General features: G+C 36.1%; 1 protein-coding gene across 15 annotated transcripts in view; it reads right to left on the minus strand.

Moving 5' to 3' along the window:
* LOC5567847 overlaps window positions 1-16,561 on the minus strand; it is a 318,832-nt gene that overhangs the window by 38,435 nt on the left and 263,836 nt on the right. For 9 of the 15 annotated variants that reach the window (XM_021839894.1, XM_021839895.1, XM_021839896.1 and 6 more), the window contains 5 exons: window positions 3,307-3,622; window positions 2,774-2,794; window positions 2,422-2,664; window positions 851-1,027; window positions 745-785 (listed from right to left, as the gene is read on the minus strand). In XM_021839894.1, the coding sequence (XP_021695586.1) occupies window positions 745-785; window positions 851-1,027; window positions 2,422-2,664; window positions 2,774-2,794; window positions 3,307-3,622 (798 nt within the window). Of the gene's footprint in view, window positions 1-32; window positions 669-744; window positions 786-850; window positions 1,028-2,421; window positions 2,665-2,773; window positions 2,795-3,306; window positions 3,623-16,561 lie in introns of those variants that run through there. The other 6 variants (XM_021839898.1, XM_021839893.1, XM_021839901.1 and 3 more) reach the window with 5 other exon arrangements.

The following is a 16,561-nucleotide window of genomic DNA, read 5'->3' on the forward strand; positions in this document are numbered from 1 at the left end:
TATGGGTGCAATTTTTTGTTAGTATGTGCGTATTTTAGCAAAATTCGGTTACATATGATCCATTTGTTTGAGGAAGCAGCATGAGTAAGGAAAGAATCAAATTTGTTAGTTAAGCTATGGCGGGAAGGATGAAGGAAAAATAATTTAAATTTAGGATTCGAGCTCTGTTTGTGGTTCGGATGTTCCACTCCTGACGAACAGTCGAGAAAAGCAAAGCGATACATAGCGGATTTGATAGAGTCTACGATGAAATTCGCCCATGAGGAACGCATTAAATCGGATTAGTGTAATCATGAACAGGGATGTCGTGTGACTGGGCAGTTGTTGTATTCTGGGAACCACAAATCCCCAATCGATGCAATTTGTTCGGGGCGTGAGAAATCGTTTGAATAAATCTAGAGCAATCGACAGAATATGCCACGTGAAGCCATAAAACCGGTAAGCAATCGTGCCTAATCCTTGTACAACCCGATTGATGAGGCTAGACTCGAAGTCAGTGCAGTTCCTGATAGGAAAAAAGTCCGCCACAAATAGAGATCGACGGGAAAGGTAACTGAAAATGGTTCTACATTTGGAAAGGTTACAAAGAAATGTAAACAAGTAAGTCGATGAAATAAAGAAAGAAAAAAGTGAAGGAAATGATTAAGAACTTGCGAGAAAGCGCACATCTACAAATTAAAAATAGATAGCGTTAAAGCGGCCAAGCCAAAAGAACTATTAAAACCGCAAATGTCCGATAATTACCTCGCTAATCCTTCCTGTCCACCGAACGATAGGGGCCTCAGCTGCGAAAACAAAAGTTATAAGATAAGCGTAAGTCCAACATCAATAATTCTTCCACGACTCTTACCCTCTCAGTCTGGGTGGCTGTGCTGATTGTGTCAATAGTCTTGTCCTCGGAGCCGTTCCCAGCGGTTCCGTTTGTGGCAACCGGTAGGCCAGCCTGTAGCTTCTCCCGTTCAGCTTCGTACTTTTCGATCAGGTTCTGCTGCTGCCGGATGGTGCGATTCTTGGCCGTGATCTCGCCCTGGCGGGTTTGAGGTCGGAAAAGAAAAAGGAATTGTTTGACGTATTATAGAAGGGGTGAAGTTGAACTTGAAGCTGATAAGAGAAGTATTTACAATCGTATAGAAATTGGGAGACGTTTTAAAGGGGAAGCCTGTGGAACAAAAGATCGAAGCGCTATACAGAACTGTGAGGGTTTTGTATTGAAAGATTAGGACTTTAAAACGAATAAAAATAATCGATATTTGAATGCAAATAATGAATTCAACAGAAGAGTGATTCGGAAAAAACAGCTTCCATTAAGCATGTAAGATGTTAATTAAAAATAAAAGGAATATTCACTTAAAGTTACGTAAACTGAGATATTTGTGAAGAATTATTTTATATGAAACTTTCTGCTAATGCACAAAGCTAAAATAAAAAATTCCACAATCATTTGATGTTTCTTAAAAGTGGATTCAAAGCTGTTTCACCTTAAGGGCTCAAGATATCTCAAATTACCCTAGGAAGCAGAGTTGCACGGGAGGGACATTCTCTTTGAGGACGAAGTATATCATTGTGATTGCACAAATTTTACAAAACAATGCCAAAATGGTTGATGAAAACCGTAAGAATTTTCATAAAAACACTAAGTTAAAGAATATGATAGAATATTATTTTTAAGAATCCACAAGGGACTTCGGAAGGAATTCGCCGAAAATATCGCCAGAATTTCTTGTTATCCTATAAGATTGAAAGTGAACAGCGGTATTTGAAGGTGAAGGTTAACAGCTCTAGTTTGAAAAGAATTATCTTTTAATATTTTTGTAGATGGCTGTAGCCGTAGTGGTAAACGCGCAGCTATTCAACAAGACCAAGGTCAAGATCGCGGATTTGGATCCCAGCTGGTCGAGGATCTTTTCAGTTAATAACTTTGGAAGTTTGCTCTACGAACAAGTCATTTCTTCTTCTTCTTCTTTTTAGCGGTACAATCCACCTTGAGCAGAGCCTGCTTCTCAGCTTGTGTTCTATTAGCACTTCCAGTGATTAACTGATAAATCGATTCAGTGAATGAGTAGACAGGTATCTCACTCAATTGATGTATTAAGTAGAAAATGATGACTTGTTCGAAAAAATGCTTAAGAAGAAACGGAAGGATAATATAAAACACAACAGCAAACTACCTTCAAACTCCTAATTGCAGAACTTGGGCATTTCGGCTGATGTAAAAGATTTAAATTTTAGCTAGCATAATGATGTGACATGGGTATACATTACTTCTGATATAATCAAAAAATGATTCTTTCTCAAATTTATCCAGGTCAACACCATTAGTCTTAAAGTGAGGTTGCAAACTGTTTTGCTCTAGCCTATAGAGTCAGCCTAAATCTATAACTAATTCTAAGAAAATAAACAGGAAACTGAACGTGCAAATACCTGAAGGTAAACCACCTGTCTTCTGAGATCCGCCAGCTCCTGTCGCTGATCCTCCAGAAGCGCCAGTTGCAGCACGCCGGATTCCTTGATCAAGGTGTTTTCCTGTTGCTTGCTGTCGACGACGCTGGTGGCATCTAACTCCCCGGAGGCCCCCGTAGGGCTCACCGTCGATGTGGTTGTAGTTGTAGTAGCAGTAGTGAAGAATTGCCCATTATTATTCTCAAATGGGTTGAGAGTATCGGTCTGCATTGGAAACAAACAAAAAAGTTAACATTCCGCATTTAAGATAGACGGTGTAGTGGACAGTGAGAAATTATATTACAACAAATATGCAATTGTTGGGAAAACCTACCATCATCAAATTTTCTTCATCCTTTCGAATTTTGGAATTCGAAAAACATGATTTTGCGTAACGTGCGGACACAAAACGGGCAACAAATAACGGATTACACAAGAATACACACACATATTCGTAACGGGAGGCCGAAGAACGGAAGAACGGGTAGTGAAGGATGAAGAAAATATGAAAATAAATCGAAAGAAAAAGAAAAATCATACAATTGAACTAACTATGTAACTCATGGCTCAAAAACCTATAAAAACAAGTAGAAAAAAGAGTATTATTCACAAATTTCAACGACACTCAATGTCATGCAGTTTTTTTTTTTATCTAAAACATGGATACAGCCAACAATTTCGTCACGTAATATGGAGTCCGTTTTCATTTTTTGCTTCGATTTCTTAAACGTTCTCCCTATCGTGTGACGCAATTCATGGACACTTCCAAATCAATATCAACGTTCGGAAAATCGGTGCAATCTACGGCTACACACTACATCTGTGCACAATATTAGCAACATTTCACATTTCAACCCCAGAACATACCTTCTGCAGGATCCGCCGAAGCTTGACCAGCTGCGTCTTGAAGTGTACCACATCCTGGAGCATTGAGTTGCGCAGCGACTTGTCCAGTAGTGTTAGATCCTCGGCCGAATTGGTCGCCGTCGAAGCAGCGTCCGCGTTGTTGTTGAACTGGTTCAGGGTGGCCGTTTTGTACGATGACGTAGATAGGCCGGTCCGGCGTGGGAGGCTATCCATCGAGCGGGGACTGTCCGAACCACCGGTGCCACAGTTAGTGGGCGTGGCATTGTTCTGGAGACGTCGCGTCAGCAATCGGGTCGCCCGGGCCGGGAGTTGAGATCTGGAAGAAAAGGAGATTGAAGATTAGATTAGTTCTTTTGTTGGATCTACACATAAATTGGTCGGTGATCAGACAGACTGGACCATGTGTTTTTCAATAGTTTCAGAAAAATGTACCCTAGGCATCCAAAATTTCAAAATATTTGCATTATCTGCTGTGATTATGGAACTTATCTAGGTATATGACGATACATCAAAATATCATCGGAAAATTCAGAATTGAAGGAGTTCTTTACGCATCTTTAGAGCACTAAAATATCATCTAGTCCATAGTCTGTCCGAGCACCGACCAATTGATAAATTAAATTTTACGCAAAACTTAAGGTATTGTGATAATCTCCACCCTACCAGACAGCAAGATTTCTGTACAATTCTGCACAAAAACCTTACAATTATTAGATCGTTTGACATATAAACATTGTTAGCCTCTTATACAGTAAGTGGAAGATTCCAAGCAAATATATGATTTCAATTAACTATTCTGTATAAGTAGGGGGAGATCCCCCAGTGCCGGACAGCACCCAATACCGGACAAAGTCGAAACATTGAGAAATCATGGTCCGATCAAGATGGTGTATTAGTAGAAAAGAAAGCTATTATTTAGACTAATGTTTGCGTAGAATAACACATCCTTGAAATATGCATCCCTTTTTAAAAAAAGTAGAAAAGTTTGGAAATCTTTAAAAATTTGACGTATCTTCTTAATTTTGAGCCTATTTAATAATTATTTTGAATATGAAAAAATACTTTGGATCCCGCAAGCATGATCGAACATAATCCTAATTTGATAGTATGAATGTATTTTGTACCACAATTGAAGTAAATATGGACAAATTACAATTTTGGTTAAGCACCTCCTGTCCCTCAGTTTCGGACAGCTTGATTTGTTATATGATATCTTTGTAATTATTGCATCAGTGTCTCAAAATACTTTTATTTTTCATGGGTTCCGTCGACCATGGTATCAAACATGCAATAAAATTAAGAAGAATGAACATTCATAACAACATCGTTAAATGTGCTATTTTTCATCATATATGAAAGAGGTGTTTCATAGGCATCTTGCAAACTAAGAAAAACTCAAATTATTTTTGTAAATGTTGCAATTGCATTGAATTGGTAATTATAAACTATTTCTGTAGTGTACACATTCAATGATGTTCAAATTTACAGAATTCGAGGCATTTCCAGACCGTGTCCGGTATTGGGTGCCACCTTTCAAGTTCGATCAATTTGGTACTAAAATACATCATCAAAACTCAATGTCAAAATTCATATTTATATTTTCAAATTTATTTTTGTACACTATAAAAATGATAATATTTATCATAAATGGGTAACACGAGCCCATCAAATCAATATTTTTCGAATTATGAATTTAGTGGCTTAAGTGTCCGGTACTGGGGGATCTCCCCCTATCAATTGACCTCAAGTTTCTCGAGCACACAACAAAACAGTACCTACATGAACAATGACTAGCATTTTTCATTAAACAAGGTTTTGCTCTGGAACATACAGTTAGTCTTTTTTTTTTTGAAGCCCAAGTTCAATGTCCCTGAAAATCTAACGACAGAACTTTTTTAGAAATGCCATTTTAAGGTGCAAGAAAAAATGGCTCAAAAGTCAGAACTGAAAAAGCAGTTTTCTCCTTTTAAAATAATAAATTGATGAAAATAAGAACACACAGCCTTTTTATTTGGCAAATAAAAGAGCTGTGTGTTTTTATTTTCTTCCATTTGTCTATTTAAAAAAAGAAAACTGCTTTTTCAGTTTTGATTTTTGCACCATTTTTACTTGGGCCTTAATACTTTTTCTTTTTAGATTTCTTACAAAACTTTCCGCTTTATTAGAGCATTTTCATACAATCCCATAAAATACTCTTCCTGAAACTCCTCTATAAAACCGTTTGAAAATTTCAATAAAATTTTCACTAGAATAACTCTCTAGGATTATTTTTTAAGGCGTGCTTCAGAAAATTGCTTATGCAATTTAAACAGAAGTTCATTGGAAAATTGTGGGAGGAAATCCTTCTGGAATTTTAACAGAAATATTTCACAAGGAATTGTTCTTCGAATTCCATTAAAAGCATTTCAACCAAAACCAGTTTATTAGTAAATTTAATTACATAACAGATATTTTCCACCAGAATTGTACACCAGAAGTATGACATATAATCATAAATTCCAACAAGAAATAAACGCTATATCCTACGGGATAGAGACTTACGATGTGATAAATCATTAATTACCAAACCGAGCAGAAACTTAGCAGACACGCTTAATGCATCATCACGTTAGTAAATACAGTTCTAGTTCATCTCGGAACCACTTCTCTTTCGAAAGAAGTCGTCACTATAACTTTTACATCATAAGTGACTATCTCGGAGATGGGATTCGATCCCAGGTCCTCGGCGTGAGAGGCGTGTATTCTAACCACTACATCAGATCCGTTCCCTAATACAGCTTTAGTACAAATACCCGAATGAAGCAAAGAATGCAGATGCAGAAGATTGAAGTAGCGGAGGTTACGTCCACGGATACTACGGACCCGGGGAAATTGGCTGCATATCTGCACTGGGTTAAATATAGCATTTGAAAGACGAAAAAACAATTCATAGAGTATCCAATCAATACCTACTATTACGGTTTTAAAGACCTATTCTAAGTTTAAAGTCGGTTATAAAACCATGACAACACCTTAAAAGTTAGTTGGATCTCCATTGTGACGCATAAGCCGCAAGAATTTATAGAATCTGAAATGGCATGTTTCTTAGACTCAAGTTTAAGGTACACCGAGGCAAGTGAGAGTTCGGAGTAAGTGGAATCATCAGTCATAGCTCATTTGTGATAAGATTTTCAATGGGATAAGTTTCAAGATTGTAAAGAAGAAAAGTAGGAAATATAAAGACAAGGAATGTACATATGTGACAAAAATAAAATTGCTGTTTTACTAACATGTGTTGTAGTTTCAACATAATTTCTAACTTGCATGGGAAATAGCGGCACGCTCAACGTCTTGTGTTGTTTCGATATGAGATAATTGTGGCTGGATTATCACCCAGAAGTACAAGTTTTGAGTATTATAGAGAGCTGCTTAAGTTTAATAAATATATTGACATATGATTTTTTTTCTGAGAAAAAAAAAACTTTGGAATTAAATTGTTCAACAATTATCGTACTAACTATTTAGTATTCAAACAATCAATATTGTCAAAAGACATCCTTCAGTTATCACGTAATTATTGAAAAAAGGTAAATATTTTCATGTTGTCATAATAAAATTTCAAAATTTAACAAAATAAAAAAAAATTGAATGATCTGAATGATTCAATACTTTATCTGTTTAAACAAACTTTTCATTCAATTCTGGCCATTTTTAGTAATCGTGAGAATAAGCGCTTTTCTGACGAGCAACACATCATATCTGTAGTTTTACAATTTCGATAAAAATCAAAAGTATTTAAATGTAATTGTTAATATGCAACTTATAAAGGGCAAACTCTTGACTAACTCATATTCCTCCTAATACATTTAATAAAAAAACAACTGTATTTCAATATAAAGTGATAATGTATCTAACGAACATTTTCTTCTAAAAACGTTGCGTATTTTATAATTGATACCTTAATTACATCAAATATGTGTTAAACATGGATGCCAGCCGTTACCACAAGACTAAGAAAGCTTTCCGTCTTTACAGGGCTGATAATGACTGAGTACCTTAAAAATAGGATATTAAAGACCTTAAAGGAATCAAAAAGAGGCCGAAAAGAAACTAAACAAGAAGCTAGAAAACGAAACCTAATTGGAGCTAGAAAATAATTGTTTGTTTCTTTATGCAATCAGAGCAGATATTTCTCTGAGATCCAAGACTTTTTTTTTTGAGAATTTCTCGAGACATTACGACAAGTATTGTATGTGTTTATTTTTCATGATCTTCTCTAGGAATCAAATCAGAAATTGTGTCAGGTATGTTCAGATATTACTTCCGAAATTTCTTAAGGTGTACATTTAGCAATTATATCCCAAGGAATTCCTCCATGAATATTCCTAGTGAATTTCTCCAAGAATCTTGCTTAAGGTACCTCAGAAATGAAATTTCTCCAAAGATTATTTCGAAAAACATAAAAAAGCCTCTAAATTTTTTTTGATAAATTTTTAAAGAAAGTCCTAATTTCTTCAAAATTTCATCCACTGATTGCGACCTCCTCCAAGATTCCTGGTCAAAATATCTTCTAAAATTCAATTAATAACTTCTTCAAAAATACTTTCATGAATTTCTAGGGATTCCATGTGAAATGATCCTTCAGTATTTATTTAAGATTTGAACTAAAATTTGCTGCAGAGATTTATGATTTTCAAAGAAACTTCTTCATTGATTCTATGAGATTATCTAGAGTAAGTCCTGATAGTTATTTTTAGGAATTCTTCCAGAAATATCTTCAGGGAAATGCCAAGAATTTTTTTCTGGAATATAAATCCGTGAGGTATTTTTGAAGAAAATTCTAAAGTAACCTCGTATAAAACCTGTGTAAGTTTTAAAGTCTTACCTAATGAACATGGACCTCTGAAAGAACTCATGGACTTTCGAGGAAATTTGGAAGTTTTCATAAATAATTTGTTGAGATAATAAAAAAAGAATCAATCCAATCTCTGGGATAATATTTCGAAAGATTTGTTAGAGTAATTTCTCGAAAAATATTGGACAGAACCTCAAAATAAATTGTGCAGGAATGATTGGAGGAATTATTGGGAAAATTTCTGTAGTAATAACTGGTCTTCTTCTTGGCATTACGTCCTCACTGGGACAAGGCTTCCTTCTCAGTTTAGTGTTCCTATGAGCACTTCCACAGTTATTAACTGAGGAGCTTTCGTTGCCAAAGTTGCCATTTTCGCATTCGTATATCGTGTGACAAGTACGATGATACTTTATGCCCAGGGAAGTCGAGGAAATTTCCATTACGAAAAGATCCTGGACCGACCGGGAATCGAACCCAGACACCTTCAGCATGGCTTTGCTTTGTAGCCGCGGACTCTAACCACTCGGCTAAGGAAGGCCGCTCCAATAACTGGTAATAACTGGTGTAAAAATCAAAATAGACTTTTAACTTTTGCATGGGAATGTTTTGAGAAACATTTTACGAAAAATTTGGAAAAAACTGCAGGGCAATATTTGAATTGAATGCTGGAGAATACTTGGAATGCTGAAGAAATTCCTATATAAAAAATAGATTTGTTCGAAGAACGCTTCAAGGATTTCCTAGGTCCTTAGGAGGAAACGTGAATGAATTCTTGAAGGAATCCACATGAATAGGTGGAGGAATTTTTGCAGTGTTTCTTAAAAAAAACCCTTTTTCAAAAAACCTGGAATAAACCTTTATGGTTTTCCTCGGGAGAAATTCTGTTGAAATCCTTGGAAGATCTCCTACAGCAAACAAATTGGAGAATTGAATAAAATATCTAGAGGATATTCTAGGATAGTTAAAAAAAAAAATATATCAAAATAGTACTTGAGAAAACTACAAGAGGCAGTAGTTTTGGAGTTCTCATGAATTTCCTGGAGCAAATTCTGGAGAAATTCTTTTAAGCATCCTTTAAAAATCTCCGGAAAATTGGCAGAGAAATTTCTAGAAAAAAAAAATCAGGAGAGATCCCACTAGGATACCCTGATAGTGTTCTAAATAAAATCACTATGATAGTTTCTGAAGCTTTTTCTCGGAGAATCTAAAATTAAATTCTTGAAGGGCCTTTTGAACCTGATATAGTCTCTGAAGGTTTCTCTGAAGCCTGTACAATTTTGAATTAGGATTCAATGCAAGCAGAATAAGGACAAAAGAGACTTTAGAAACCCTCCATTAAAGTAGAGACTTTTGAGACACTTGTCTTAAAATAAACCAGAAAATATTAGTGGGAATTTGATGAAATCATTTTTCAAAAATTAACTAATTCCAGATATTTTCACGGTAATTTTAAATCAGCCAAAAAACCTTTTAGACATTCTGGAAGTTCTATGGGAATTGTTCTGAAGATCGTCAAGAGGTTCAGCGATGTTTTGACTGATTATATCAAGAGTGATCGCATGTTCAGAAATCGCTAGCACCAGAATATGCAAAATTAGTCTATTTCGGCCAACTTGCATGCAACTTTGCCAGCTTGTATGACAATTTATACACTTAATTTGCCACAGAACTCAAACTTCATGTGTATAACAATAATTATAATAAAGTTCATGCTCAAAAGTTATTTTTAAAGGTTTAGAAAAGTATTGTATTTTGCCATATAAGAAAAATGAAGAATTTTGTATGGAGACTGCAAGTATGTGGGAAAAATCGATTTAATCTAAATTTAATTTCAACCAAATTTTATCGGAAATAAAAGTTAAAGTCATATTTTGTATACTTGGTGGATACGATCACAAAACAGATTGATAAATTATACTTTAAATTTCATGCAGACATCAATGAAACTGTCTTTTATACAATTTAGACGAGCTGTAGTTAAAAATTGTGACGTGCTGGAACACTTCTGAGAACGGCATTAGATACAGCAATCCCAAATCCACTGGAGATACATAATTTGGTCCTTGAAGCAAGCAAAAATATCATTTTGTTACGCTGTGTCATCAATCGATTTTCGCACGAGTCAGAATATTTTGGGGGTCATGCTCAAACCATGCCACACTTCACTAGGCCTGAGAAACCATGGAAACCCTTATTGTGTCTTCTATAATTTCTGCTGCTGCTGATCTTGTTTTTTTGTAGAATCGTGACAATTTTTTGACTGCCCTACCCAGTTTTTTGCACGTAGTACATGTCCTACACACTTCCCACGCCACTGGAAAAGTGTATATTAGGAAGGTGAACCCAAACTTTGCACGATTTGCATCATACTGAGGGGTGAACCCAAACTTTTGCACGATGACTTGACTGACTGTTTCATTGATTTTGAATACTTTCCTGATTTTTCCGCCAAAATTTCGTGGGGTCTCTTCATTAGAATATAAGATTACGATTCTAATGACACTTTGATTTAAAATTTTGGAAATTAAATATGATTATTCAGTGTGTTTTTTGAAAAATGTAACAACTTTAAGTAAAAATTTAGTATACAAAATTCAAAAAATGTTTTTGGAAAAAAAAACATACGAAGTAAGAATAACTCTTTGCCTTTCAAATGCGGCTTAAAGAGTTTCAATTGGACGTGTAATCACAGAGATATGGACAGAACACTTTTGTATGTTTTTAAAGGGGTGTAGATAACTTGTTGATTATTTTATGGTTGTGATTCTCAAGGGACACTTCTGAAGCCTGGCAAGCTCTATCCAAACGAGAGAAAATCATCTGCTCTCGTTTGATATTCGACAAAAGTGGTAATATAATTGAGTTAAATTGTTGAGTATTACATACATGGTTTTGATGCTTGATAGACACTTCAACTTCCATCCAAAAATAGAACATGAAAATCATCTATTGTCGATTATAAATTGTGTACAGACCCAAGATTTGTTAACAGCTGTGAATCATATTTTGGAAGTTTCAAATTTTCTAATTTTTGTAAATAACAAACACGTGTTTAATTACTCAACTTGTCTCATTACCGTCGAACTCCAAGCTGATGAACAATTCCACTAAGTGATCGCTTATCATTTACCACATTCACTTTCTCCAGTTCAACAGATTTATTTGATAAGTTCGAAAAAAGCCATTCAACACAATCGGCCTAGACTAGCTGCTGTTGCTCATCCAATCGAGATGAGACCATCTGTGACGACGACGACGGGTCACGACGTTTAAGTGATAATTAATTAACCAAACTTGCGGTACAACACTCCTATCTCTTTGGTGCCTCATATTGCCGCAAGTTGCAGACAGCTTGCCGCTAGTGCGGTGAGTGAAACTCAACAGTTTCAAGATTTTAAAATTTCAACATCTGCATCCACCACAGATGACAATACATCACGAAGGGCAAACAAGCGACACAGAAACCAAAATAATGGCAGTTTTGTGACCGAAAATCAATAAACTTGAGTGTGCAACTCCATTCTAGCTCAACTAGCTCGATAGCCCAACAGACATACATAGTTTTAATGGCAAACCTCGTTGTCGTTACTACTGGCGATGATGTCGCTGCAAACGATGCGGATGCTATAGATTTGGAAGGACTTTTTGAAATCGTTGTTGCAGTAGTCGTGGTTTGGCGCGTTGAAGGACTAACCGCCCCAGAGCTTTGACTTCGAACCCTATTCGGGCTGGAATTGGGACTGGGACTGCTGGCAGTGATTGTAATCCGAGGGCCACTGCCACCACCGGGTATGGTCAGGTACGATGTTCTTGGATTGTTGGACGCGGTATGAAGATGGATCGGTTGCTGTTGCTGGTGATGGCGCTGCGGAAGCAGTGGTGAATTGGACCGCGAACGGCCAGGCTGAACAAATACATTTTCCGACGTTTGTAGGTCAGTTTTGACGCGACGTGCTCCGATGGGCGAATGTGGTTGCATGGTCCGCTAATTGAATTATGATGACCTGATACGATTGCTTGGCCCGTTATCACCGGTATTGCATTGTGGCACACTGAATTTTCCTCCACTATCGATTTATGCGTGATAAAAAGGCGTTTCACAAACCGCTAATAGATAAGAGCTCATAAAATACAACAAACAGTAAAAGCTTAGGCACATTTCAGCAGCAAATAAGCATACATTTCACTAAAATTTGATTGATTGGCTAACTACTAAGCACAAGAAAAACAGAATCACGATAGCTGATTGTTCAAAATACGATATCAACAGGATGGAATTTTCTTCGCTACTGGGAAAGTGTCTCCCAACTTGGCTCTGGCGCACTGATTGAGGAATGTATAGTGGTGGATTCCAAAGAGTGCGAGAGTTGACGCTTTTGGAGAGCTCAACAGGGCAAAAACCTTGGAGCAATACTAGTGAGAGTCCTTTTCCGGTTCTTAGCGAGAAAAGACTCACGTATAAGTTATATGGGGATAATGATAGAACCACGTTCCAGTAATAATTTGTATATAAACAATCGTGCTCGCTTTCGAGGCACGAAAATCTGGCACAGGCATAATAGTGCAATAGTGCTCCCTCGAGACGGATAGAGAACTGTGAAAGGAACCTGCGCAGTGAAAGCGCTCGATGCAGACAACGACCGAGAGAATTGTGGTTTGTCGGAAACGTGCAGCATTGTTTTCGTGGGACAACCGGCACATCATAAGAAGGTATATCGCGTGTAATGTCATTCTTGAGAGACATTAGTGATATTTAGAGATAGTGAAACGACGATGTCACTTGTCGACAACAAAACGTCTCTTCCATGAATCTAATTTATAGCTTTAAATTTTCTCGAAATGAAGTTTCATTTTACGATTTTATTTCCGGATCCATTTTATTCACATTGCATAACACTGAACCATATTTCGGGTGTAATTCACAACATGAATTGCCCACAATCAATTATGGCCAGCAAACTGTGCCAACATCCAGTCAATAATAGACTGCCAAACAATAGCTTCAATAATTATGTCTTTATGGTTATGTGGCAATGCTGTTGGAAATCAACCCTAGAGCTGTAGCCCGTCTGGATGGCGTGGTAAATTCGCGTAAACTATGCAACTTCAACAGTCATTTATCTTATGATCTCGACAGTGCACAGTGGGCCGCCCATAGGTCAAGAATAAAAAAAAATTGTCTCGTTTTTTACTACTTAAACTCATGGAGTAATTATGTTTTCAAGAATGTAAAAACATATTTTGTTTGTATCGGAGAAAACATTTGAAGATGGGATTAGATTTTAAATAAATGAAAAAAATAAGCAATTTGTCTCGTGAACCAAAAAAATTGAGCTAGCCTAGGGCTGAAAATCCATTGAATAAAGGTAATTGATTTGGCAATTTCTGATGATAATTTTCATCACATGATGTATAAGATGATTTATGACAGCTTCGTAAAACAAATGAAACCAATGTGCAGTATGCCACTCTCCCTTACTGATCGCCATAATAAAGCTTACAGTCAGCACACCACAAGGTTGATGATCATTATCATGATCGCGCATCTTCTCTCTTGTCTCGGGAAAATTAACGTTCAAGCAAATCAGCTGACACAGATTAGTCGTTAAGGGTAATTTCTCTTGGAAGCAGGTTGTGATGTGTCAAGCAAAATCTATCACAAAAGCAACTGTATCTGCGACGAATTGGAATGTAAGCGCCTCTCATTGCTGGCTTTCTGAGGTGTGACGACCATTCTTCTCTTTGCGCCAGTTCCTAACTGCAGATTCAAGATCACGGCCAGCTGCAGGCACTCAACGAACAGCATATGGGCACAGCACGATCATCCCATGGAGCAGGGCTGTCCAACGTATGACTCGCGGGCCACATCCGGCCTGCGGATTCTTTTTGTATGAGTTGAAGATGGTCTGGCCCATTGAATGTGAAACTTAACCAAAGCACTATGGGCCAGAAGTCAAAAGTTAGCGACAAAAATACAAATACCTTCAAAATGAACAAAAATCATCCTAAAAGTAACACAAACTGAAGAAAACATGAAAAGTTGTGTTTGGAGCGACTAAGATGAAATTTTAATTAAATTGAGAATATTTGTAAAGATTATGCATAAATGGAAAATATATAATGCATTAATTAAAATAAAAAAAATGAACTATTAATTCAAATTCGCTCATATTTCATACTAGAAAATTTCAAAGGTATGATTCATACATTTTACAGTATTTTGAAGATACATTATTAAGTTTCTGAAAAATGAAGCTGAAATAAGAAGCCTGAAAAATGCCATGGTTGTTTTGAATGCGTTGACAACTTTTTGAATTTTCACGGTATATTTGCATTTAATTGTATTTGCATTTTTACAACTTTATTACGCATTGTTTTTACTGTACAATACCTTTGACAAAGCCGAATTTTGGACATTTGGCATAATAAGAATTATATGCCTTCTTTAAAATGCTACATGTTCTTGTATGAAACTACTTTATGCGAAACGTCCATTATGCCAAACGTCCGTATGCGAAACGTCCTTATGCGAAATGTCCTTATGCGAAATGGGTACCCCCCTTAAAAACGCTTGTAGATCGTCTCAGCTGCTTCAAATCGTTTTGGTGGCTTCTGCGCGATCATGCCTTGTACAATCTGGAATAATCGCGCAGAAGACACGACACCAACACGATTTGTAGCACTTTAAGACGTTTTCGTCGTCATAAATAATTGCGCAATGCACAGTATGATTGATTTTAAATTGAAATTAATCAAGCAGAATTCCTAGTTTTCATTTGCTTTCGATGAAATTAGACAATTCGTTTATTCACAGTTGAAAAATTCAGATGCTTAAACTACTATCAAACTCTCGATAACATTACGATTAAATTGCCGATATTTATGGCAGCAATTTAAAAGGATTCAAACGTTTCTCTTTTTCAATTTTTCTCATTGATGGCCTTTGATGCTGTCTTTTAATTTTCTTGTAATCTTCCATACTGTATTTTTTTTAAATTCCTACGAAGTTTATAAGGATAGGTAACTTATTGAATTCGTTGATTGTATTAGCAGCAGCGATGTTGAAAATATCTGGTTAAAAATTCGACTAAAATATAGCATGTACTTGAACCGATGTATCTCGGTCATCCGCATATATATGCAAAAACTTTTGGTAGCACATGAAAGAGTGGAGTATAGGCTTCCACTTGGTTGCAAGCCGTATACGGTGGAATATCTTAACTTTTAAGGTGAACTTGTAAAACTATAGTATATATTACTGATACAATGTAAAATCAAAGATAAAATTTAAAATTACCTTCATATTTATATTAGACATATTTGCTTTCCAAAAATGCACAAACAATATTTTTTCTTGCCATTTTTCCCCACAACATAAATTTTACTATTATAGGCTGAATTTGAAGTTTTTCAGTTTTAACGAAATTGACCTTTGTGAAATGCAATAAAATAATTAACAATTGAAGAAAAAAAAAAATAGTTGGTATACAAAATCACACATGTTCTCAATAATTCATTTTATTAAAAAAGGTTTTTAGACTTTCGTCGCAGAATTTTGAGAAAATGGAATTCATCTGAGCATGATTGTTGTATATTATGTCCTGTAATATATAAGAATCCTATTCTCCTATACATATAGGAATTCATTCTCATGGAGTCCATAGAAGTATTTTCAAATAATCCTGGTATAATTTCTAACGAAATTTTGAGCATGAACGGAGCAGAATGCCAAACATGATTTTTTTTCCATCTCGTTGGATTTTACGAAAGAATTGACCCGCCGAAATTGTTTTTGAGTTTTAGCCTGCGGTTTCAAAAGGTTGAGAACCATTGCCATGCGTACAGGAGAGATCAGACCAACAACAACGGGTGGTGGGTGGTTCAAGGGTGTTTTTCCACCACCGATCGTCACAGCAATTTATGTGAGAGAGATGTATCTAATTATGATTTTGTGCCTGCCTGCTCGAAGTATGTGCTCAGGCATTGTTGATGGAAGACGAACATGCAAATAGTGAAAGAGGCTTGATAACCGATACCGATATGTGTTCGGAATGCTATTCGTTTAAGATGTGAAAATCGTGGAACTGACGAGACGAGGAAATTAATGATAATGGAAAAGGTGGTGAAATTAAAATGCTAAGGGATTGCTGGTGTTTTTGAAGGTATAATTATGCTTTTATCGATCCCAACATATGATATTTATGTTTGGAAGCCATTATTCGATAATCTACTAATTGTGTATGAGGTATTTCTTTCAAGTTTGCTAGTCATATTGCAAATCAAGCTGCTAATATCGAAAGCATTCTTAATCAAGAGAACAACCATTTTTTCAACAATTCTTATCGGTTCGATTTGCAAAAAAGTGAAAACTATTATCTAGAAATTTAAAATTGAGGTATTGTGATTTCTGGAGAGCACTAT

Source organism: Aedes aegypti, chromosome 2 (assembly GCF_002204515.2).
Source record: "Aedes aegypti strain LVP_AGWG chromosome 2, AaegL5.0 Primary Assembly, whole genome shotgun sequence".
Classification (NCBI taxonomy): domain Eukaryota; kingdom Metazoa; phylum Arthropoda; class Insecta; order Diptera; family Culicidae; genus Aedes; species Aedes aegypti.